This window comes from Cetorhinus maximus, chromosome 12 (genome assembly GCF_964194155.1).
Source record: "Cetorhinus maximus chromosome 12, sCetMax3.hap1.1, whole genome shotgun sequence".
NCBI classification, from domain to species: Eukaryota; Metazoa; Chordata; class Chondrichthyes; order Lamniformes; family Cetorhinidae; genus Cetorhinus; species Cetorhinus maximus.
The window spans coordinates 52,658,237-52,684,555 of NC_135890.1; the positions used below are offsets into that span (position 1 = coordinate 52,658,237).

Below are 26,319 nucleotides of genomic sequence, written 5' to 3' on the forward strand. Positions count from 1 at the left end.
TCAGTTGCTTAATTGCCCTCTTAATTGTTGGCAGGCGCGCATCCAATCGCCGCGCGCGCCCACCGAGCGAGATGTCGCGCGAGCGGGTGATAACGTCGGGATGCTCGCCTGACGTCATCCCATGTTCTTTCGTGGCCGCACGTGTTGGGCGCGCACCCGCCTGCAGGACATAAAATTCTGGCCATGATGTTCCACCAAAATAACACAGCTTTGAAGTATGTCTGTTTATTGCTTTCAGCCCAATTTACAACTCTGACGTTTTACTAAATACTCCATGGCATCGGAAATGTTATTCGACTTGTCATCTCTAGAAACCAAAGACATGCAGTTTTTAACAGGTTACTTTGGCTCTAAAAGACTTTTGGCCTTTGCAATGCATGTTGGTAAAGTTCAGTCAGCCTCTGTACACCTACCCAAAGCAAAGAGCATTCTGTATTTCATCTAAACTATCAATGCTATTCCTGGGTTGGACAGCTTTTACAAATCTCAACCGCAACTATCAATTAAAGTATGATTAAGTCAAAAATGTTACAGCTTCTCATAGGCATTGTAGCAAAAGTTCATTAGATTGGTTCCTGGGATGGGAGGGTATCCTATGATGAGAAATTGAGTCTATATTCTCTGGAGGTTAAAAGAATGAGAGGCGATCCCCATTGAATCAAAACCGGATCCTGAACAGGCTTGACAGCGTAGACACTGAAAGGTTGTTTCCCCTGACTGGGAAATGGAGAACAGAAGGTCACAGCTTCTCATTTAGGATTGAGATAAGGAGAAATTTACTTCGTTCAGATGGTTGTGAATCTTTATGATTCTCTAACCCAGAGGGTAGAGTATAATCAAAGAGAGATAGATTTTTGATTTCTCAGGAAATAAGGAATATGGGGAACAGGAAGGAGTTGAGGCAGAAGATCAGCCAATGGTCTACTCTTGCTCCTGTTTATGTTTTTTACTCAACTGAGACCTGGGACCTGCTTTTCTGAAGTTAAATTTATCAAACGAACAATGTTGCAAATCAAAAAAACCGAACGTTCTCAGACAACTCAACAACATGCTGCTTATTTTCCATGTTATGTTTTATTTGTTCCTCCTGGTCTTATGTAATTTTAAATGCCAGTGTAGACGATGCAGTAAAACCCTGGCATGGAGCTAGCCTTAACCTTCATTCACTATATATACCTACTCAGTACCTAACTTCAGTTGTGCTTCATTGCAGGCTGTTCTGTACAATGACCGTTCAGTGTTGGAAAACCACCATGCAGCATCAGCATGGAACCTCTTCATGTCACAGCAGGACTACAATTTTTTGGTCAACTTAGACCATGTTGAATTCAAGCGATTCCGATTTCTTGTAATCGAGGCCATACTAGCCACAGATCTTAAGAAACACTTCGACTTTCTTGCTGAATTCAATGCCAAGGTAATCTGGTTAATCTGAATTCATTAGTCATAGCTTTTGATAGAATGATATTGACAACCTAACAAGAGGATTGCTTTCATTGAATGACATACCAGTGACAAATAGGTGATCTCAGGGTAATTACAGGTGAAAACCCTCTCTGAGTTCCTCAAGAAAGAATTTAAGGTCCCTGATTTTAGCAACTAATTGCATCTTAATGAGTTGATTGTTTTTGGCTCCAGTACTTTCATCCAGGAGTCTATCCGACATGTTCATCACTCTTTCTATGAGGATGAATTCCCTGATAATAACCTTAATTTTCTCTTTTACCATCTTGAAGCCCTTGTCCTGTAGTTACAATTTGTTTTAAAGTAATTTGGCCTTTATACGTATCTCTATAAGATCACCTTTCAGATGCTACCTTTCAAGACTGAGAAGTCTAGTCATAACTCTGACACACTGCACTGCATCCAGCACTTGAATGTCGCCCTTGTCTATCAGTGGCCAGAACTGGACACAGTACTTGAGGTATAGTCTGACCGCAGCACTGTACAGTTTGATCATGGCTCCCTCTATTTTATTTTCTATTTTTTGGGGCTTTGTTGATTGCTGCTCTGTATCAATTGGGCATTTTGATCATATACATCTAAGACTCCTAGGCCTCTTTCAACACATTTAAGATAGTGCCATTCATTGAGTAGATATAGCAACCATTTTTCCTTCCCAATCGTAGTACTCCACATTTGTCTCCATTGAATTTTATCTCCCATTGTTCTGACCACTGAAATATTTTATCCAGCACCTTCAACAACGCCATCTCTAATTCCAGTGCTTTTCCTCATTTGGTCTCACCTTCAAATTTAACTAATTTCAGAATGCAGGTCATTATGTTAATTACAAATAGTTGTGGCCCCAACCCTGAGCCACCCCATCCAAAACACCTCACCACTCCAGCATAACTCCTCTAACTACCTTTAGGCAATTTATTGCCCATTTCCAAGATTACTGTGAATCCCACAACTTTAAGCTTAGCCAACAGCCATTCACGTCAAATGTCCTTTGGAAATCAAAGTACAACATATCAATGGGCTATTCACAGTCGGCTCAAGTTGTTACTTCCTCAAGGAAGCCAAGTGTTTGGTCAGGCAGGATGTGGTTCTTGTGTTGGCTGCTGTTTACTGACTTACTGATGTAAAGATGATCTTTTGAGGTAAATTCTGACGATTGCCTGCGTTATTTAACATGGAATTGAAGTAAGGCTGATGGGTCTGTAGTTACCTAAATCTGCCTTATCATCCTTTTTCAATAGAGATCCTACATTAACGCATTCCAATCTAATGATACTTTCCTAGTGTTCAGTCACCCTTAAATGATTTTCGGCATACTTGGATAAGTTTTTTTAAAATTTATTCATTCGTGGGATGTGGGTGTCGCTGACTAGACCAGCATTTATTGCCCATCCCTAATTACCCTTGAGAAGCCACCTTCATGAACCAGTGTAGTCCGTGTGTTGTAGGAGGACCTGTAGTGCTGTTAAGAAGAGAGTACTACCTGTCCTTGAGAAGCTGTTTCTTTTGAGCTCTTGGGACTGCTGGGAGTCCCAGCTTATCTATACTAAAGTCATGATTTTTTTGGGGCGTAATCTCTGTTTAGTCATGTCCCTTGTGTTTTCCTTAGTGAATTATTTTGGAAAATGCAATTGTACAGAATTCTTCTGCCAAAATCACAGCAGGAGCATGCTGGAACAGCCACGTATATTCTGAGCCAATGTCTTTAAAAGGTGTTATATCTGTACTCCACCCCAGAGTTCTCTTACCTAGAGAGCAGTGAAGGCTGGGTTATTGAATATATTCAGGGCTGAGTTAGACAGATTTTTGATCTATAAGGAGGCATGGATTATGGGGGACTGGCAGGAAAGTGGAGTTAAGGCCACAATCAGATCAGCCACCCTCTTGAACCACAGCAGTCCATCTGGCGTAGGTGCCCCCACAGTGCTGTTAGGAAGGGAGTTCAGGATTTTGACCCAATTACTTTGAAGGAATGGCGATATAGTTCCAAATCAGGGCAGAGTGTGAATTGGAGGGGAACTTGCAAGTGGTGGTGTTCCCATGTGTCTACTGCCCTTGTCCTTCTAGGTTGTAGATGTTGCGGGTTTGGAAGGTCCTGTCGAAGGAGCGTTGGTAAGTTGCTGCAGTGCATCTGTACACACTGCTGCCACTATACATCAGTAGTGGAGGGAGTGAATGTTTGTGGATGGGGTGCCAATCAAGCAACCTGCTTTGTCCTGGATGGTGTCGAGCTTCTTGAGTGTTGTGGGAGCTGCACTGATCCAGGCAAGGGGAGACTATTCCATCACACTCCTGACTTGTGCCTTGTAGATGGTGGACAGGCTTTGAGGAGTCAGGAGGTGAGTTACTCGTTGCAGGATTCCTAGACTCTGACCTGCCCTTGTAACCACAGTATTTATATGGCAGTTCATTTATTTATTTATTTATATAAACAGTTCAGTTTCTGATCAATGATAACCCCCAGGATGTTGATGGTGGGGGATTCAGCAATGATAATGTTGAATGTCAAGGGGAGATGCTAAGATTCTCTCTTGTTGGAGATGGTCATTGCCTTGCACTTGTGTGGTGTAAATATTATAATAAATATCAAACCTGGATATTATCCTGGTCTTGCTACTTATGGATATGGACTGCTTCAGTATCTGAGGAGTCACAGATGGTGCTGAACATTGTGCAATCATCAATGAAAATCCCCACTTCTGACCTTATGATGGAAGGAAGGTCATTAACGAAGCAGGCGAAGGTGGTTGGGCCAAGGACACTACCCTGAGGGACTCCTGCAGTGATTAGGTGGGATTAGAGATGTAATAGCTGATGTAGCCCAGTTAACTCAACAGTTGAGTGGGTTTAAGCATTTTAAGCTTTTATTCAAGAAATAGTTCATCGAATGATAAATTCAAAAAGCACAAGAGACCATTCAGTCCATTATGTCCATGCTGGCTCTCTAGAAGAGCAGCTCAGCTAGTCCCACTCCCCCACCTTTTCCCCAACAACCCTGCAAATTATTTCTCTTCAGTTTGTTGGACTGAATAAAATCAGTGCATCAGTGTTTGAATAATAATCAATGGTTTCACACTCTAATGGGGATTATATGTGCAGATATGACTGGATCAAGAGTTTCATTTTAATAGCAATGAAGCTGAAAATTATTTAGGCAGAATTCCATTATACAATGTATTACTAAAAATCATATGCTATTTTATATTCAAATCAATGTTAATATAGATTTATATATGTAGCGTTTAATTTAAGGTAATATTGCTGCCAGTTGCCAGCAAATGTGGCAAAGTTTTAACTCACTCAAAACCCATTCGCCTGCATGAAGTTAAAATTGGGTCCAGTATACTGTGTTTCTGTGACACTGAAGAGAAAAGGAGACTGTCCTCTGTGTGTACAGTACACAGTGTTAATGTACTATTAATGTGCCACCGCTGAGTTAATACGCAGCAATGTTAGTGTACAGTACACATTAATGTGAAGTATGTGGTGATAATAAGCAGCAAATATTAATGTACAATACATGCTGTCAATACATAATAAAAGTTGGCATGTCAACAATTTTCAGTGACTTTCACAGTTCTGTAGTGACGCACACTGCTTTATCCTATATTCTACAAATCATTTTCTAAGTATGAATTAACAACAAAGGCCCATTCCTATAGAAAAACTCTCTTATCTCCTACAATCATTTTTAGCACAAAAACAAAAATAGCTGGAAAAACTCAGCAGGTCTGACAGCATCTGCGGAGAGGAACACAGTTAACGTTTCGAGTCCATATGACTCTTCATCAGAACTAAGGAAAACTAGAAATGAGGTGAAATATAAGCTGTTTGAGGGGGGTGGGACAGGTAGAGCTGGATAGAGGGCCAGTGATGTGGAGACATAGTAGAAAACTCATCCTGTTTTCTACCCTTAATGTCATCATGAGCACATCCTTTAGCTAATATCACTACCGTCAACACCCCTTTGTCCTTTTGTCTATGACATCTTTCACAATCTCTTCTTTGCCTCCAACTATCACTGGCCCTCTATCCATTAGATACTGTTGCTGATTCAGTTTTGTAATTGTTTACTCTCGTTACTATAAACACTTGCAGGTCAATGAGGAGGTCGGACCGGGTATTGACTGGGCCAATGAAAACGATCGTTTGCTAGTTTGTCAAATGTGTATTAAGCTCGCTGACATCAATGGGCCGGCCAAATGCAAGGAGCTGCACTTAAAATGGACTGAAGGCATTGTTAATGAGTTTTATGAGCAGGTTAGTGAATGTGCTATAAATGGATGAATGAATTGCTTGTATCTTATTCCACCTGTTTTTTCTGCCAGCGATCAGTCAAAAAGAAGGCATAGGGCCTCTATTTTGAAGATCAGGATAGTAGAAACACATTGTAGGGCATATGCCCTTGGAAACCCCGAGCAGGGAGTGGCATTCACTACCTTAGATATCACAGAGCTGCAGATTCTGATTTGCTACCCATTCATTTAAATGATTGGGCAAGCTTGTTGGCCCCCCCAGTTACTTCACCGGTGCCCAGCTGGTGAGCACCACTGTTAGCTAGAAGTAACTGATCAGGAAATCATACCTTAAAAAAATGCTAGAGGTTCACTTGATATCTGATTATTCCTGTAATCTAATTTTACATATTATGAACATGCATAAGAATTCGGAAGTAGGCCTATTTTTGTAGAAAATACTGGTCAGTCAGATGATAAAACGTGTAAAGAGACAAGTCTCTGCCTCACTACATTGTCCAGAGGATTTCTATGTAAGCTGTATTGGCCATATGCCCACAGTAGGGCACAAGCACAGCATTGATGTATAAATGAAGTGAGAAGCGGGCGTTCCCAAATCTCATGTCTCATTTTTCCTCTTATTCACTTGTGGGGTGCCCAAAAACTGATGGTGGGATTTGCCTAGGATCTCAACAGTGGGAGTTTTGCTGGAATTAAGATTATTTCCTTAGATGACCTTTTTAAAATGGATCTTTTGGTTTTAGGGCTTTAGGCTGTTGAACTCCAGCAACAACCCAAAATCCAGCTTTCCTAGTAGTGGGCTCTACCAGAAGCTGAGAGGATGTCCAGACCACATTCATGACCTCAAACTGGAATATTAACCACATGGCTCACTCCACAAGCACAGAAATGGTCAAATATGCCTGTCTGGCATCACATAGGGTATCTGTGTGGAAAACCAATCCTGTATTGTGTTACACAGAATTTATTGCCCACCCCCAGTTGCCCTTGAGAAGATGGTGGGTGAGCTGCCCTCTTAAACCGCTGTAGTCCATGTGGTGAAGGTGCTCCCACAGTACTGTTAAAGTAAGGAGGTCCTGGATTTTGACTTGGTGATCATGAACCAGTGATGATATATGTATATGGCAGGATGGTGTGTGACTTGGAGGGGAACTTGCATGTGGTGGTGTTGCCATGCACCTGCTGCCTTGGTTCTCCCAGCTGGTGGAGGCCATGGGTTTAGGAGGTCCTGTCGTCAAAGCTTTGCTGAAGGGCTGCAGTACATCCTGTCAATGGTACACACGGCGGCCATGTTCAAAAATTGTACTGATGATGTTTATTCAGAGAGGAAGAGAGAGAAAATGAATAGCCGGGGGTAAAATCATTCTAGAGTCCCTAACTGATTTCACTTTGTTATGTAGGGTGATGAGGAGTCAAGCCTTGGGCTTCCCATTAGCCCATTCATGGACCGCTCAGCCCCTCAGCTGGCTAAGCTTCAGGAATCCTTCATCACACACATTGTGGGGCCGCTATGTAACTCCTACGATTCAGCAGGGTTAATACCAGGTAGATGGGTAGAGGATAACGATGAGGAAGAGGAGGAGGAGGAGGATGAGGAGGCCGAAACAACAGAAGAGGAAGGCACAGAAACCTTGGAAACAACAAGTGAGTATTGTTTCTTGTTCAATAAAACTTCAAAAGAAATTCAAGTTGTTCCAAATGACTGGCTATGCACAAGGCATTGCCTTTCGACAATCATGTAATCATTTATGGTCAAATATTTAAATAGAAGGGAAAGGAGGAGTGCTTAGTTCATGTGATTATGAGCCTTACGTATGTGTGGATGTTTTGTGACAGTCTCCAGCTGATCTACGCTGTTGTTGCACTATTTGTTGGCCGATTCCTCAAGCCTTGGTGCAGCTTGCTTAATGGGTGCCACGAAGGCAGGTGCACACTTGGTGACTAAGCTTCTCAGTGACCCATGAGATTTCCCAATGGTCACACCTTGGCCCAAGGCTGGCCTACACAGTTGCAAGCTGTGTGTCTGTAGGTTTGATTTCTTTCCAGCGCCAGCGCTATGAAGTCAGCACTAAAAGCCGGAGAATGGATTGTTATAGAATTAGGGCAGGTCAGGGAATGAAGACTCTTGTAGTGCCATAGTTCTCGCATGAGTCATGCTTACCTATTGATGAATGCAGTACAGCAACAGAGTTCAAATGACAAAATGTAGGTATTGAATATTAACGGGATCCAAGCAGGTTGGTGAAGCTGAAACCAAGACGCAGAGCTTTCCTTTATTGAGAGAGTTTATTGACTAGTTCAATCTCAGCTCTCTTCCCACTCAACCCAGTGTCCCAGCTATCCCCTATTTATATGTGCTCAAAGACAATTAATACCCGTCACCTTAGCAATGTAATTGACGTGACATTAACAAACCTTTATAATGTAATTGATAAGACATTAACATTGAACAGTACAGCATTGGAGAGGAACTTTTTTGCTCATTGGGTCACCAAAAGATGAAAATCCTAATACTTTATGTGTAAATACACAAAATAATGTGTGCATTTAGCATTTGTTTGCAATACTACAGAAACATCAGCCCCATTTCAGGTTTACAGCTGTTGTAGACATTAATCTCCATGGTATTGCATTCAAACGGAGTCAATCAAGGATTCCTGTAGCTTTCAGCAAATGCAGCTGTAATGTAAATTGTTCCACTTTACCTTGATGATGTGGGATGTTGATTCATCATTATATACATTAATCTCCCTTCATTAGTAGCAGAATCTCATCCTTGGTTAATGTACCTTAATTGATAATTCCTCACATTGCCTGCTGACATGCTATCAGATAGGTCAGGTGCTATGCTGTGATGCTGCTGCGTACTAAGCATCTCTTCATCTGCATTTCTTTGTGTTTTTTTGTTCCCTTATCATTGAGTTGTTTCTTTATAACATTGCTCACCTCACCATCTGAACCTTAATTGGGCTTTTAGCACTTTTGTGATGAAAATTAACAACTCTTCCAGTACACATTAGGTAGTCTATTTTCTTGGCGATTAGCTTCATTCCTCCAGTCATGCGCTCATTTCTGAAGCTTGAGCTGGCACATGCAGTGGCACAGAACTTGTACTATGCTGAGTAAAAATGAAGGAAAATGGTGGGCATTTGCACAGCACCTTATTATCTCAACATGTTTCACCTACTCGGAGATTGATTAGAATGTGAAATTTGCTACCACGTGGAATGGTTGAGGCAAAGAGCAAAGATGCATTTAAGGGGAAGCTAGATAGGTTTATAAGGCAGAAATGAACAGGAAATGTTGATAGGGTTCAATAAAGTAAAATGGCATGAGGTTCATGTGGAACATTAACAACGACATAGACCTGTTGGGCTGAATGACCTGTTTCTAGACTATAAAATTCTATGTAGAATGAGATTTGTTAATGTGCAGTGACATTGTTACCTAGGGGAGACATGAAAGCCATTTTTCCCACGCCTAGATCCCATAAACAAGATAAATGTCCCATCAGTTCACATCACTGAGCCATTCGTCACTTGAATGAATTTCTTCAAGTAAACTGGAGCTCATGAATATCAAAACTCCACATTGAATTTCCTCCTGTTGCCTCCCGCCTTCCGGAAGAGTGAACTGCATGGACAGCAACATGCCATTCTTAGTGAGAAATGTTTGATTAAAGCTCATCTTGGTGCTGAACTTTACTTATACCTCCTCAGGTTTCAGTGAAATTTACAATTTTACTGTACACAATCATTGTCACTACAGTGCTGCTGTTGGCAATGGCACCATGATAACTGGCTCTTTGACTCCCAATCCTACAGCTTTGAAGTCACTGCAAGCATACACACTGCACCTGCACCTACTACTTTCAAAGGCCCTTCCTTTTTGTACATGCCATACAAACCTCTTCCTTTCCAATGTCACTGATACATCTGCTAAAAGATTCATGCCAGGTATTCGATATCCACCAACTAGCCCATCAGAATGGAACATCTAACCAAGTTCCAGTCAAGTCCATCATCCCTGCGCTCGTTGACCTTCATTGGTCCCTGGTCCAGCAGTGCCTCGATTTTAAAATTCTTTTTCTCAAATCCCTTCATAACCTCAACCATTTCTGTCTCGGTAACCCCTTCTAGCCCTACAACCTTCCGAGACCCCAGCACTCCTCCATTTCTGGCCTCTTTGGCATCCCTGCTTTCAATCACTCCACTGTTGGTGACCATGTCTTCAACTGCCTAGGCCCTAAGCGCTGGAACTCCCTCCCTAAACCTCTTTGCCTCTCTAACAGAGTTAACATTTCAGATTGATGAGCTTTAATCAGAAAGGTCATCGACCTGAAATGTTAACTGTTTCTCTCTCCGTGGATGCTGTCTGACCTGCTGAGCATTTCCAGCATTTTCTGTTTTTATTTCAGAGTTCCAGTAACCACAATATTTTGCTTTTGTGCTAATATTTTCAAATGTTATTTGATAGTGTTCCTTGAGCATTTTACTATATGGAAGGTGATGTAAAAATGCAAATTGTCGTGTTGTAAGTAACCAAATTATGTGAGTTATTAGCTAAACGATGACAAGATCAAAGTGTTGACCCCTGGCACAAGTTCAGTTTTCTTGCCACCAATCCCATCCCTCTCTTTAACCACTGTCACAGCTTCAGCATCCAATGAGACCCTGAGCTGAGCTTCTGGCACTATATCCTCTCCATCACAATGCTTCACAGTCACAGTGTTTTACAAGTTCAGCATTACTTATTTGCTTTTGTATTCTATGCGGGTGGAATTAGGCTGAGATGTTGAACAGGTAAAAAAAATGACCCATTGAATCATAGTTCTATTGAAGACAACAGAGCTAAATATCAAGCAGGGCATAGACTGTTTCAATTCCATACCTCTTATGTCCCCGCCTAAATCTAATTTCACTCCCATTGTCTCAAGATACTTAACCAAAGATTCTGTGTGCCTTTTTTCATGGGTTTTGTCATTTGCAATGCCATCCTTAATAACATACACCAGTACACACCAGTATCCCTCTTCTATTGTGTACCTCCTTTACAGTTCGAGTGTATTTTTTATTCCTGTCCTTGCCTTCCATAATGTTCTACTTCATATGAAAGAAAAACCTTGCCCTTCACAACCTCAGGATGACCCAGGCGCTTTATGGCCAATTAAATAATTTTGAAATGTAGTCACCCTTGTAATGTAGGAAGCAGTGGAGAGTTAAATTTCCTTGAGATTTTCTAAGGAGCACAATGGCGTAGGTTGTTTTGAGTTGGAGCGCTGCCCTCCCAATTCTCCCTACCTGTGGTTCAGTATATTCAGGCACAGACCCAAAGATTACTTCCTTCCTATTGGGTCACCTCTTAATCTCAAGCATTCTAATGAAAAAGTCCTGATTTCTCATACCATAAACTGTGAACCCTCATTCCTGATGACATCCTAGTTCATCAGCAATGCATGAGGAGACCCCAGTACTCAGTAGTTTTAAGTCATCAGTAAGTTGTTAAGGTTCCCCTGAAATGTCAAATGAACTTAGCCTTCTGTTCTCCACATTGTATTATAGCAGTTTTCATCAAAGCAATGATGAACGGTCATTTTCCACCCATGCCCGAGACAGAGGGAAAATGAGGTGCTCCAATTTCTGTCAATGCTGCTGCGTATTTTTCCCAGGAGGTACACCAAGACAGTCAGTTGACCACTTGCTCCTCATTATCCTTCTGGGAAACCCTTTGGCTCCAGCTCATGACCTGCTGGGATTGAGAGCTCACTGTTCAGAAACTGCAAGCAGCAAACATACGGTAGTTCCAAACCGAAGACTGTTCCTACCTCAAAGGACAAAGGCAGCAGACACATAGGGACACCACCACCTGGAAGTTCCCCTCCAAGCCACTCACCATCCTGACTTGGAAATATATCGCTGTTCCTTCACAATCGCTGGGTCAAAATCCTGGAACTCCCTCTCTAACAACACAGTGGGTGTACCTACACCACATAGACTGCAGTGGTTCAAGAAGGCAGCTCACCACCTTCTCAAGGGCAATAAATGCTGGCCTAGCCAGAGTTGCCTTCACCCCGTGAAAGAATAAATTAAAAACTCAAGCCTTTTAAAAGCTAGAATTATGATTTTTAGCACTGCAGAGACCAACTCAGTACTTGTTTTCTGGTCACAAGAGCTTCTGTTCAATTCTGCCAGGTGAAAAATCACAGTCATTCTGGAAAAGTAAAAGCCAAGATGAAATAATTATTGGATGGATTACAGCTATGTATACTATTTCTTCCACTATGAACATTTCATTCTTCAACTCTACGAAAGGGTATTATTTATGAGCCACTTTACCATCTGTCATTGTCAGGGCTCCACATTTTTCATGGGCTTGCATGGATTGTGCAGCGTCAGTTCAATTAGTATCTTTCTAAATCACTAAATAAATTATGAACTTCACTGGAAACTCGAACATCACAAACTCTATACCACCCATCACTTTGTGCTATTCAACTTCATACAGGGGATTGTGTGCCCCTTCTGCTGTGAAACACCAGTGTATTGCAATGGGGAGAGAGATGTTATCACAGGGTCATAAATTCCTTATTATACTGTATCTGTTCATCTAACAGAATTTATTAAACACCTGTTGCTAAAAATTATTAACAAACATTGCACAAACAATATACTCTTAAGGATCTAGCTACAATCAGCAGCCTGTATCACTGTCAGCAAATGTATAGTTACAATCAGCAGGCTTGTTTATTGCAATGTTACTGCCACAAAATACAAATCTAATGCGATCTCTAAATTAGTCTCAGTGTTAGGTTCTATGATTGGCAGCTGGATTATGGTCCTAAATCTATTTTATGGGCTGACATAACTGTCTTTGCTAGTTTGTGATCTATTCCCACTGGAGTTTTAATTTATTGCCACTTGAACACACACTGTCAGAAAATGAACTCTTCCATTAGTGAATGACATAATTTGGTATTTCAAACTCTGTTTCAATCTGACATTTCGCCCCCAAATGTCATTTTTATAGAGTTGATTTTCCAGGCAACCTTTATTTGGTGGAAATGTTGAACTTTATTCACAGGACAGCAGCAACAGCTACATGTGTGCATCTAACTCTATAACTAAAGAAGAACTCTCCCCTAGAGATTCCCCGCGCTGCTAGCTCATTGATTTACATAGATCATGTGATCTTACAACACAGGGTTATTCTTAAAGCTACAGTCTTACATTTATCAAAACTATAATTACTACATTCGTCCCCCTTTAACTTTTCTGTACATTTTGTATTTACAAGGATATTTATCTCATTACAATATTTACACGGGTCATGAAATTACAGATTCAGTCTTTCAGGTGGTTTCCTGATCTGTGTGGAATATCGTAGCTCCACGACTTCCAATCCTTTAGCAGGAACCACGTTCTCTGGAACTGCATTATCATGAGGCACCTCATTAGGCACATGCAGTTCAGTGCCGTCCACTCCGACAGAAACATTGGGCATGTCTGTCCTTGGTTGAGCAACTTCAACAGGAACCACAGGTTCAGCAATGGTTACAGGTGGAACATCATTTTGTTGGTGTACCTCCCTTCTTCTTAAATGATCCACATGCTTATGGGTGATCCAGCCCTCCACTTCCACGTGGTACGACAATGGTCCGGTCACAGAGATTACCAGGCAACCACTTCGGTCCTCCACCGAAATTCCTTACATATACTGCTTCTCCAACAGTAAATTGTCCCTTGTGACTATGCAAATCATGAGTCGCTTTTTGGTTCCCTTGACTTTTCTCCACATTCCCCTGCAGATTAGGAAGTATCAGGCTTAGTCTGGTTTGAAGACGGTGCCTCATCAGTAACTCTGCAGGTGTTGCACCTGTAGTAGTGTGGGATGTTGTTCTGTAGTGAAATAGGAAATGAGCAAGTTTAGTTTCCAATGATTCAACTGTTAAATTTTTCATTGTCCTTTTAGAACTTTCTTCCTTCTCATCTTCCTCTTTCTACCACAAAGTTTGGTCCTGTCCTTCATTTTGACTTCACAATCGGCCAGACTTCTCTCAGGTCAAATCTCAGTTTATCTCAGCTCGATTGTTAAGCTACCTGTGACTTCATTATCTATTCGCATCTTGGAAAGTTCTACAACTTTTCCTTTCAAAGCCTCTTTAGCTTCATTCAGCTGATCCCTTAGCTTTTTGCTAGACAGCTAGCTGAGCTGACGCTGCCTTGGAGTTTATCCAAGCTCCTGTCTCCAGGCTGTATTCAGCTACACATGAGTCCCAGGGCTTCTTGTGAGGCCTCTCCGATCACCAAGGCTTCTCCTGAGCCCTCTTTGCGTTTCTTCTGCTGTGCTTCCATTCTGCTGTTCAAGACAGTCTTCATTTCTTCATGAATGGTTACACATTCCTTTTGCATCTGATCTTGTAGGACAATCAACTGTTCTTCCAACTGTTTAATTTCTGTTGCCCTCCCTCTGGGGTCTCCTGTTGCCTTCTACAAAATTGCCCAACCTCTGGGGTCTCTTGTTCCCTTCCGCAGAGTTGCTCCCTCTCTGGGATATCTTCTAGTTTTATGTCCATAGCCATTTTTCTTGTATTTACCATTTTAAATGGATTGCTACTTTAAGAGCAGAGATGGTTTTTTCACTCAGGCTGTCTCTGCAGCTATCGGCTTTTCTGTGCTGTGTTTCCTGTGCTTTTCAAGTTTTTGGCGGGATCCCACGGTCATGGGCCTCCTTCTCTTTTAACTTTGTAAAACTTTATTCCTGTTCGGAAAAAAAACACAACAGTGATCTCTGCTCCCTTTTCTGGGTGATTCTGCAGGGTTTTTTCATTTTTTCCAACTCTGCAGGTTCTTCTGATGTTGGACATCCATCACTTCGGGAGACCCAGCAGCCCTGTAGTCCCATCGGGCCATTTTTTTTGTTTAAATTTAAAACTACAGCACTGCTTTCTGCTCTGAATTGCCCCATTTTTTTAACTTGCAAACTGTGCGCCAGCTTTTCTAACCTACTGAGTCTGCCGGGCTGCCGCCTATTTTACAATATAAGTACATATTCTCTCTTTTTTTAATGTTTTGTCCCCCGTCTTATGGATTCTCACTCAAGGATCTCGCAATTTTGGTATTTATTTTAAATGTCGGGAGTGCTCTGGGAGATTTCTCAGCCATTTGGATAGGTGGCCCATTTTTTCTTTAACTTAAAGTGACAGCATACCCGATGAGTGCATCTTCCTATCTTTTTAACTACCTTAGACACTCACAATCGCTGGGCGAGGGACAGCACCCAGATCTGATTTATCCTCGTCGCTAGTTTGTTATACAGTTGATTTTCCAGGCAACCTTTCTTGGTGGAAACATTGAACTTTATTTACAAGACAGCAGCTTCATGTGTGCATCTAACTCTAACGAAAGAAGAACTCTCTCCCTAGAGGTTCCCCATGCTGCTACCTGATTGGTTTACACAGATCATGTGATCTTACAACACAGGATTATTCTTAAATCTATAGTCCTTCATTTATGAAAACTTTAATTGCTACAATCATTCTGTATCGGATGTGCAGGCAAGACAGGTGGAAAGTTAAACTCTATTTTAGTAAGAAAAACTACATGCGTGAAACATTCTTTACCATTTTTCTTTCCTGTTTATTGCACTGTGTACTACATCCCAGATTGCAGTGCAGCCGCACATCTGTGCAGCTTAAAGGGAACATAGCATGTGAGTTATTGTTTTTATTCCTTCATGGGATGTGGGCCTCACTGGCAAGGTCAGCATTCGTTGTCTATCCCTATCTGCCCTTCAGAAGGTAGTGGTGAGCTGCCGCCTTGAACCACTGCAGTCCAACCTTGTATTCCTAACAAGTCAGGAGTGTGATGGAATACTCTCCGCCTGCCTGGATGAGTGCAGCTCCAACAACACTCAAGAAGCTGGACACCGTCCAGCCTGCTTGATTAGCACCCCTCCCACAAACATTCACTCCCTCTGCGACCAACAAACAATGGCAGAAGTGTGTACCAACTACAAGATGCACAGCAGAAACTCACCAAGGCTCCTTAGGCAGCATCTTTGAAACCCATGACCACTACCATCTCGAAGGATAAAGGCAGCTGATACATTGGAACATCATGACCTGGAAGTTCCCCTCCAAGCCACTCACCATCCTGACTTGGAATTATATCGCCATTCTTTCACTGTCACTGGGTCAAAATCCTGGAATTCCCTCCCTAACAGCACTGTGGGTGTACCTACACCGCATGGACTGCAGCGGTTCAAGATGGCAGCTCACCACCACCTTCTCAAGGGCAATAAATCCTGGCCTGGCCAGTGATGCCCATATCCTGTGAATATATTTTTTTTTAAATGCATGGTAACCACTACTGGCACAGCAGATTGTGCAATGGACTGGTGGATTGGGGGTATGTGCCTCTTATTTACCAGCTAAGAGCTTGAAACTGCAACTAGGCCTCCAGGGGAAGGCCAGACACTTCTCCACAGGGTGTGAGAGGAAATTGATGGGTTAGCCACCAAGGCTGCTCTTACCGGCCTCGCCTCACACCACATTGGCACAGGGCCAAGGCAGATCAAGTACACACTGTAAACTAGAGTGGGGCCACTAGATCCAAATTAAAGGGGAGAAGAAATTATTGCAAAGTCCTGAATACAGCATTGTTGATAGTAATAGTTTCTTTAAAAACAATCTTGAAATAAGGTCCTTGAAATCTGAATATTAGTTTTGAAAAGTGTGTTAAATCCCATTAGAAATGGGGTAATTTGCCATTAAGATGTTACATTGGTAGCAGGTTTAGAATTATATTTGCCTAGTTGTGTAGTTTAGACCTTTTTATTTCACTCAATAACAGCAATTCATAAATAACAGATAATTTATTCATGTTCGTAACCATTTGAGTTACAGTGTCCACTGCTTATAGCAGGTCTGTTGGTATTGACATAATTTGCCCATGATATGGTAAAACCAAAATGCAAAGTAACCAGCATTTAAAAAAAAATCTCACCTCGCAACTGCCTCTTCCAGCCATTAGCAGTTGCGTCCAGAATCTCATCAGTAAAGTAATCGCACTTTAATCAGGTGCAGCTGATTGAAGCTGCTTGAAGACCCAACTTTGCCTGAAATTGCTAAGTACCTAATAATCATTGTACTTAATACATTATAAGTAGCACCATGGTAATGGCAAATGGTCAGCCCCATCTACCCAATTTAGGAGGCTGCCTGCGATGGGCACACTCAGTGTGGGTGCTGGGAACTGTACTTGATGAAGGGATTGTTTGCAGATTGCTCTATTGTACAGACATCACTGACAGATAACCTAGAAAAAGCCATTGAAGTATGACTATTGTTGGCTCTTATACTGAGCCCTAGAATTGTTGCTCATGTGACATAACCAAATACAATTTGGTGTTGTGAGATACAAAATCAATTTATTTTACGTTTCATCTCTTGCCCAACAGAAGGAGAGCGATGCAGGAAGCGAAGAAAGGTCTTCTGCCAGATTACACAGCACCTGATGGAAAACCATGAAATGTGGAAAAAGGTCATTGAAGAAGAACAGAGGAAAGCAGAGCTCGAAAAACAAGATCAGTCCTCCCTACATCAAAGCTCAGAGACAATCCAAGCAATCACTGAGGAAGAGGAGGACAAGGAGGAGAAGAATAATGAAGAATCTGAAGGGAAGCCCGACACACAAATCAGTTTGAATCTAAACACAACCAACGAGACATTAGAAGATGATAAAAATGACTGAATTGTGCACCGACTTCTTATTTTGTTCCCAGCACAATACTATGACACAATACTGTAGATGTTTAGGACAATGTGCCTACAGCTGTGATGGTGTAATGTTGCCATGAGGCAGAAGATCAGGACTAAATAAATCTTCTCACCAAGGAAGCTTCTGAATTGCACCACTGGCTGAATTAGACTTTAAACACTCAATGGTTACCAGTAGGATTATGGTGCACCTCTTCGTTGACATAGCTTGTTTAATAATGCTTGATGCACACATATGTAAAAAGAAACACACTGACTTGTTTTCTGACCACATTGGGCATCGAATGAAGGAGGACATACTTCTGAAGCTTAAACGTTGCGGAAAATACTGCGGTACTAAGTCTGTAGCTTTTGGTCTCCTGTTGAGTGAAAGTTGAAAGCTTTATCAGAGTTCTGACATGGCCTGCCAATATCTTTTGTGTACATAACCTTGTAGCTCACCAGCTTTGTATAAGCAATCTCTCTAAGTGTAGCTGTAGTACTTGTACATTGCGAAAATGAACATGAACAAATGTTTTAGGAAAAGACTGGCAGACACATGAAGGGCCATTTCACTTTATAAAAGGTACATGCTACAAGCCAAACTCCTAGTCAAGGATTTATATCCATTTTGAATATTTTTATTGTTTATTTACATTCAATGATAATTACTTGCAAAAGACAACAGTTTATTGTAGATACAAAGAACATTTTCTATTGGCTTCTGTAAATAGCAAACTCTCAAACCGATTTTGTGATTTTTGTAAAGATGGTTATGAAAACTTCACATTTAAAAAAAATTCTTATTGTACTGCCATGACTTAGTACATTCTTATATTATACCAGAATGATTCAGTACATGCAAGTTGAGCTATGTACTTAATTTTAAAAGGTGATCATTATTTGGATTACATTTGCAGCAAGCATTAACCCTGCAGCAACTGTTTACTACTGATGGTACTGAGTTGATTTGCAATAGAATTAGAGTACAGCCCCGGACTTTCAGAGGCCCCATTAACACATTTTAGACATTGTGTGACAGTTAGTAGCTGTAAGGTTCACTTTGGGATTTATTTCCTTTACAGTTTGAGTGCATGTATGACAGAGGCATTGGACAGTCTATTAGACATTATCAGTTTATATTGATAGGACTTGGTCTAACTCTGCCCTTCAGTTGCCTGAAGACTAAATTGGACTGACCTAAGAGCTCCCTTTTTCATTCTTGATTAACATTTCATACCATTCATTCTTAAAATTTTCATTTTTGGGTCAAAAACACAGTATAATGTGAGTTTTATTGGATCTAAAAAGAATCTAATCTCCGTGTATCCATCTAAGAAAATGTTCAGGCCAAGAGGCAAACTAATATTATACAATGCTTTGTGGGTTCATCTTAAGTGTGTGAACAAGCCCTTTTAAGGATACTCAGTTTAATAAATTTCTCATTTTTAAATCCACTTCCTAAAGGTTTAGGCAACACTTAAGACTCATGTTTTAAGTCAAAGTGTAGTGGAAATCGGGAACACTGTTCTGCACCCCTCCCCCGCCACCCCCCAAAAGAACTGTTGATGCTGGAGTCAAATGAAAATTTTAAAACTGAGATTGATTGATCTTGCTTACACAAGAGTATTAAGGATTACAAAATAAGGCAGTTAAAATACAGATCAACCATGATCTAACTGAATTGTGGAAGAAGCTCCAAGTGACGAATGGCCTACCATTGCTCCCGTGTTCCTAAGCCATAGATGTTCCATGCTGACCCAGTGTTTGTTCGGAAGGGTTAAGGCGCGATTTGAAATTGATTGTTAAGTCCATGTTGTGAAGGCATCACTTCAGACAAAGGCACATTCGGGGCAGAATTTTACGTCCCTGTTTTGGCGGGGACAGGGCCGTAAAATGCAGCGGGCCATTATAAATGCCATTGACGACAGCGGGAACGTAAAATCCCGTTGTCGTAAAATTTTGCCCTCTGAGTTTGCATTGTCGACTTAAGCCGCATTGTTGGAACACATGAATTTATTTATAATGCCAAATGCGAACACCATTTTGGTCAACATTGTCAGGAAGCAAACGGACACACAATGCAAAGGTAGAAGGCAATCGCATCTAATACATTTTATTTTTTGAGGGGAGACAGTGTTTAAAACAAAGCTGACTTGAGTAGTGGTCCAGCTGTTGCTTACGAAGATGGAAAGGAAGTAAATTCAAGCATCTTACAAAGTTATCGCACAACATTGCACAGTGGCCAGAAATATCTAAAATGACACCTGTAGTAATTCAACTCCACGATTATCCTGACAGGACAGTAAAGGACCCAGTTAAATCTGTACCCCAGCACCACAACCACCCACCCTTCAACATCACCCCACCTCAATGGAAAACGGCACCTTGCTGCATATCTTAAACCACCTCCTTAAACTGTCTTCACCGTCCCCAGTTTCAATATGGATCTTGACGTTGCTGCAGTTATATTTGTATTACACTGATTGCATTTTCACATTTTTTAAAAAGAAAACATGACTGAAATATTTAGACCGACACAAAGAGCACGGGTTCAATTTTTGTTTACTATACGTTTTGAGAGACTTCACCCTAACCTGCAGCAAGGATGGTTAAAATATAATATTATTTGAATATTACAGTTCACAGATCATTTCATCAGCAAAAGGTTACAGCCTTACTGCAGCAATCCACTCTCAACGTTTAATATTTTATTTGTCCAAAACAGCACTTTTAAATAATACGATTTTTTGCCAGAAGGTTGGGTATCTTTAAATATGTATGTGAGAGAAGAGTGTTTGACCAATGCATAAAAGTCTGGAAACAATGAATTGAATAGATTGTCCAAATATTGTTTCCGGCCATTTACCCTTGTAGCTTCTGAAAGTGCCCTCTTCTTCAAACTCATTTTCTGTGGAGTTTATTAACTTGGGAATTGTATTAAATATAAACATTCAATCAAAAAAGATACTGAATGCCGAAATGGGGTTTAAGTAAATTGCACAAATTTCAAGTTTTGTTCGGTCTCCTGTGAAGAAGATTGCACCCAGAACATAAATTCAACATTATTTTAAAGGTAATCGTAGAATGATACAGCACAGAAGGAGGCCATTCGGCCTATTGTGCCTAATAACCACCATGTGCTTCTATCCATAACATAAAGATAATAAAATACGCAAGTTGCTCATTCATCTAGATTTTAGCAGGACCATGTTAGGCCATGGCTTAATCTAGTGCCACTATGGTTTATGAGCTGCAAAAGCTAACAGCAAACACACTAGCATAATTAGAGAAACCACAGAACAACTCTTAATTTTCAGTATTCCAACTTTAAATGCTCGTTAGGGAACAAATGTACTTTTGCAATCCTCAGTTGGTAATGGTATTATTCAGATGCATTGTGGGCTGAAAGGCTTCTTCCTGTCTTGTAATGCCCATGATTGCCATGGTTACCCAAGTTTAATTATGGGGTGGGCAATCACAAACACAATGGATACTATTTCTTTAACAAGCTGATGGACTAAAGTTAAAAGAGTGAAAATCATCAGTTATGTACTTACTCAAGATTCTCCACATTAAAACAAAAAGAAAAAAAATGAGTATCTACTTTACTCAGGGTATAACAAGGAAGAGATTCTTTAGAAATCAGTGTATTATATATACCTAAATAATATTGATACCTTTATTTTTCAGAGATAAGAACAGATACAATGACTTATTTTCCTAATATAAAAGAACACTGCCAATTATAGCTCACTGAGCTTATCCATTGGTGCAACTTCTAAGCTTGTTCTGTTTAAAAAGGCTTCATGGTATTAAACTTTCTCCAGTAAATTTAACCCAGGATTGGTTCTGATGAAGTGTAACTACTGTCCAACTATAAACTGCTTCTGTTAAAGCTTGTTTTAAACCTTAATGGGCAAATAAATCGGGACTTTGAAGAAGAATTAATTTAGATCAATAGGGCATTGCAGCAAGTAGATGGCTCAGGCTACTGCTGAACCAGTCCCATACATTATTGAGTTTCAGTATGAACAGTATTTCTTACAATGAGCTGATGAGTAGCAATTTGGTCCAATCCATGTTTCCAAAAATAAGTTGTCAGCGAATCTGGATTTTTACGCATAGTCGACTAACATTAAGGTGATGCAATTTATTAAGCCAATAAAACAGTGAAAGACAGGTTAATTGAAGTGCACCTAACTTTTAATTGAAGGTCAGAGTATTTGCAAGCTTGAATCTAATGATTGACTGGCATGGCTTAATGTTGACAAGGCAACAGGAGCTCCTTGCAGTCAGCTTACCACAGATACTGTGACTAGCACTTTAAGAGTTAATAACGTTCACCTTCTGTGGGTATCTGACTACCTACCAAGATGTGAAAAGACACTGGAAAGAGCAGATGAGAGTACTTTAAATATAGAATCATTTTAAGGACAATAGTGTTCCGTACATTCCAGTTTTTTTTTAAATGATTGATGAGCAAAATGTAAAAATTCACTCCAGGATATAATGCACAGTATTTATAATTCACTAAGGCTTTCTACATTTCTATAAACTGTAATAAGAGGATCCAAGTAGGACAAAGATAGGTGCAGATATAATTAGCTGTAGGTATACACTTATCATTGGTATTAAACAATTTAGCAGCACAATATTCACTTGTTAATTACGTTTATTTCACAAGTGTCTGTGATATTGTGATTTTTAAAAAATTACAGCATGCCATAACTATGTAATTTCTATTTTCTTGTGTATAACATAGTTTTCATGATGGTAAAATCAATAAGATTGAACAGTCCATCATGTTTAAACATCGGTTTTGTTAATTACAAAGAGCATGAGAATGGTGTGTCGTTATTCGAAGTATAAATTAAACCCCACATCAAACACTGCCTGACAAATGAAGCAATTTTTATACATGTAAGGTCTTGTGCCTTGGTGACTTTTGGTATGTTTAATTTTCTAATTTTATCATAAAATTCATCAACATGTATTTGTTGTTTTAAGTCATGTGATGCCATATTTTTAAAGAACCTCTCTGAAAGCTGTAGAATGTTACAGCACAAGAGGCTATATTGTATCTAAATTCCTTGCCCATTACATGAATTCAATTACAAAATTTGCATAAAGGTGATGTCACTGACAGGTGACTTCAAGCAAACAGACTTAAGTTTTAGCTCATTGAAAATAATGCATTGATGAAAGTTTAATAGCAACATGCAATTGGCAGTGTTTTAAGTGCCTCCACAGTATTGATCCTTTCACAGTAAGCTGTTGCCGTGACTGCAGAGAGGTCTTGCTTGGCAGTGTTTGATTGTACATTGTCGGCATGATGTACAAAGAGATTGAGAGTTGGAGTCCTCTGTTGTTAGACTTCGTTGGTGCTCGTAATAAAATGTCACCTCTGTAACAGCAACAGAAAGTATAATACCCGACTTGACAGCGTCCACATGGATATTTAGTTCCTTTCGGTACGCAGTGCCATCTTGCAATTACCACCAGTGTTTATATTCTTTCTGTTAATGCAACAATCGACTTTCTCCACATTATTGCCCATTCTACCTGTATTGCAGCTCAAGAACAAGGCCTTGCAATTTTTATGGATATCAGAATTCACTGACTCAACATAACTGATCACCAGTATCTTGCACTTAATACATGTAGCAATACCTAATGTTTCATTCACCAGTGTTTTAAGTGAAGGATTCCATACGCTATTAAATGTCCTGTTTTGTACAATAGAATATGTACAGAATAATTCTTTCAGATAGGTGTTATTTATTTTTACTGTTTTGTAAGTTAGACACTATACTGTAGCTCTAATGGCCAGAATTACTGGAAAGTGCCTCTTCGTAAAATGTATAATACAGTATATATATATATAGATATACACATATATATATATTCAGTATATTAGAAACACCTGTCACTAACTGAAAAAAAATGTGGATGTTGTAATGTGAAGACAGTTGTACAACATGAATCTAATTCTGTGGTATCGTGAGTCACTTATTTGTCTGCACATGTATCCATTTGCTTTAAAAGCTGTTTTTCAGCATTTTCTATTTTATCTTCATTTGATTTTCGTCCATATGTCCCAATTAAGCACCTTGTATTGGTGACACAAGGAATAATCCCTGTCAGACTGCCCCTTTAAGGGCACCTCAGAACATTGACTCAAATAAAGAAACAACAGATTTCTATTTCTATAGTGTTGTCCCCCAGGATGTGTCAAAGTGCTTCACAGTCATTGGATTACTTTTGAGGTGCTGTCTATGCTATGCAGCAAATGCACAGAACAATAATGGGTGACCAAATAGCTGTATTTGGTGACATTGGTTGAGTGATCAATATTGGCCAGGACACGCAGAAATCTTCCTGCTCTTCCCTGAGTAATGCCACAGGATCTTGCATGTGCGAATGAACATGCTGACAAATAATGTGAAAGGCAGCACCTCCAATAATAGAGCACTCCTTCAGTACTGCATGAAAGGGTCAGCCTATATCCTAGGCTCAGGTTTATTATAGGTTCAAGCCCCATAATTGTCCAACTCAAGACCAAATAGTCAGTCAAAGCTATTGTTCTTTTATTGGTTGCAGCTCTGCCCCACCTATAGTTCTGTGGGAAATGGCGCCCGCTAGTGAGTAGTTGAACTATAGACACCAGGGAAGGTCCCAGATTAGATCACTGCTCTGTGGCGAGTTAGCTGGTTGCCACCAGTTTAGGGAGGTGATGAGGCAGGAACAATACATTTAGCCGCAACACCTTTGGGTTGGAAGAAATGAACACAGCTGAAATTTCTCGACATTTGGAGATGGAGTAAGGGGAGCATTGGGTCTGCTATGATGCTCCTGGAGTTCAAAAGCCAGCCACACCCTGTCAAACCATCTCTGCGAATTGTGCTTGGTAGCACAGAGCTTCCAAATCTTATAGAAGATTACACCAGCAAGGGAGTGAAAACCTTCAATAGAGAATCAAAACCTCCGATCAGTTTAGACTCCTGCCATAGTTCCTAAACGGCTCTAATCAAAGTCAAAAATGACATCATTTGTGACTGTGACAAAGGCAAACTATCTCCCCTTCTCTGTCTCGACCTTTCAACAGTCTTTGACACAATCCATCACACCATCATCCTCCAACACTTCCCCACACCATCCAGCTGGATGGGACTGAATTCACCTGGTTCCATTCTTACCTACCTAATCATAATTCAATGTGTTGCTTGCAATGGCTTCTCTTCCCACTCCACTCAAGGATCTCTCCTTGACAGCATCACCCAAAAACACGTTAGTTTTCACGTGTACACTGACGACACCCAGGTCTACCTCACCACCACCTCCCTCAATCCCTGCACTGTCTCTAAATTGTTAGACTGCTTGTCTGACATCCAGCACTGGATGTGCAGAAATTTCCTCTAATTAAACATTGGGAACACCAAAGCCGTTGTTCCACTCCTAACTCCACTCTCTAGCCAATGACTCCAGCCCTCTCCCTGGCAACTGTCTGAGGCTGAATGAGACTGTTCGCAACCTTAACCCCATATTTCAGCCAAGATGAGCTTCCAGCCATCTACCTTGCCATCTCGAAGACCACCTATTTTCACCTCCTTAACATTGCCTGACTCCACCCCTCAGTTCATTTGTTGCCAAAACCCTCAACCATGCACTTGTCACCTCAAGACTTGACTATTCCAACACATTTCTGGCAGCATCCCAAATTCCGCTCTCCTTAAGTTTCAGGTAATCCAAAACTCTGCTACCCATGTCCTTACTTGCACCAAGTCTTATTCACCTGTTAATCCTGTGCTCATTGATCCACATTGGCTCCCGTCCAAGAACACCTCAATTTTAAAATTCTCACCCTTGCTCTCCATGTCCTCACCCCCTTCTATCTTTGTAATCTCCTCCAGCCCAACAATCATCTGAGAGATCTACGCTCCTCCAATTCTGGCACCTTGAACATCCCTTGATTTTAATCGCTCCATTATTGGTGGCTATGCCTTTAGTTACCAGCACCCAAGCTCTGGAATTCCCTCCCTAAACCTTTCCACCTTTCTTTCCCCCTTTAAGATGCTCCTTCAAACCTACCACTGTGACCAAGCTTTTGACCATCTGCTCTAATACAGCCTTAAGTGGCTTGGTGTCAAAATATGCTTTGTAACGTTCCTGTGAAGCATCTTGGGGATTTTTAACATGTTAAAGGTGCAAGATCTTGTTGAAGAAGGAAGAAAACTGCTGAGGAAAATTTAAAAAAAAACTTTCTGCACTATTTTACAAAGTCCGGAAGCTTGTGAAACAATTGTATAATTTTCTTAGCTGTATTGAGTGGGCATTTTCACATCCAGTCCTGAATTTAAGACTTACATTCAGTACGGGCAGGTAGTTCCTAATGACTAGTATGACTTGTGCCTCTCAGTGAATAATGTGGCCAGTTGCAAACACTGTTTCAAAACAAAGATTCAGAAAGGAGCTTAAAGAGGAACAGGCAATGTTAGTATTGTTACCATCCCACTGTGAGTGCAACTGGGGTGGTAATAACTGGGAAATTGGCCTGCGATCGATCCTACCAGATTGGTGGTGAATCATAAATCCACTCCACTTGCCTGGGATTGCAGCTCTAGAATGAAGAAGGCTTGAACTTTATTTAATGCATGGAAAAGTCTGCTCTGTTTCCCAACCAGGGAACAATAGGAAAACAAGTCCCACTACATCCATGAAATGTGGTGTAAAGGAGGGAATTTGAGTTAGACCTTCAGGCAAGAGTACATTAAGGCTTACACATTCTTTTTGGTCTTTATGGGGTCTTATATAAAAAAAATTGGTACCTCTTGTTTCAGATGA

The 26,319-nt window shown here is 40.7% G+C and overlaps 1 protein-coding gene across 1 annotated transcript in view; it reads left to right on the forward strand.

Annotated features, from left to right (window-relative positions):
• pde3a (phosphodiesterase 3A, cGMP-inhibited) overlaps positions 1-23,476 on the forward strand; it is a 476,982-nt gene extending 453,506 nt beyond the window's left edge. Inside the window, exons 13-16 of the mRNA XM_078553602.1 lie at positions 1,214-1,417; positions 5,563-5,724; positions 7,121-7,364; positions 17,181-23,476. Coding sequence (XP_078409728.1) covers positions 1,214-1,417; positions 5,563-5,724; positions 7,121-7,364; positions 17,181-17,470 — 900 coding nt within the window. The 3' untranslated portion in view covers positions 17,471-23,476. The remainder of the gene's footprint in view (positions 1-1,213; positions 1,418-5,562; positions 5,725-7,120; positions 7,365-17,180) is intronic.
• Positions 23,477-26,319: the final 2,843 nt, after the last annotated feature.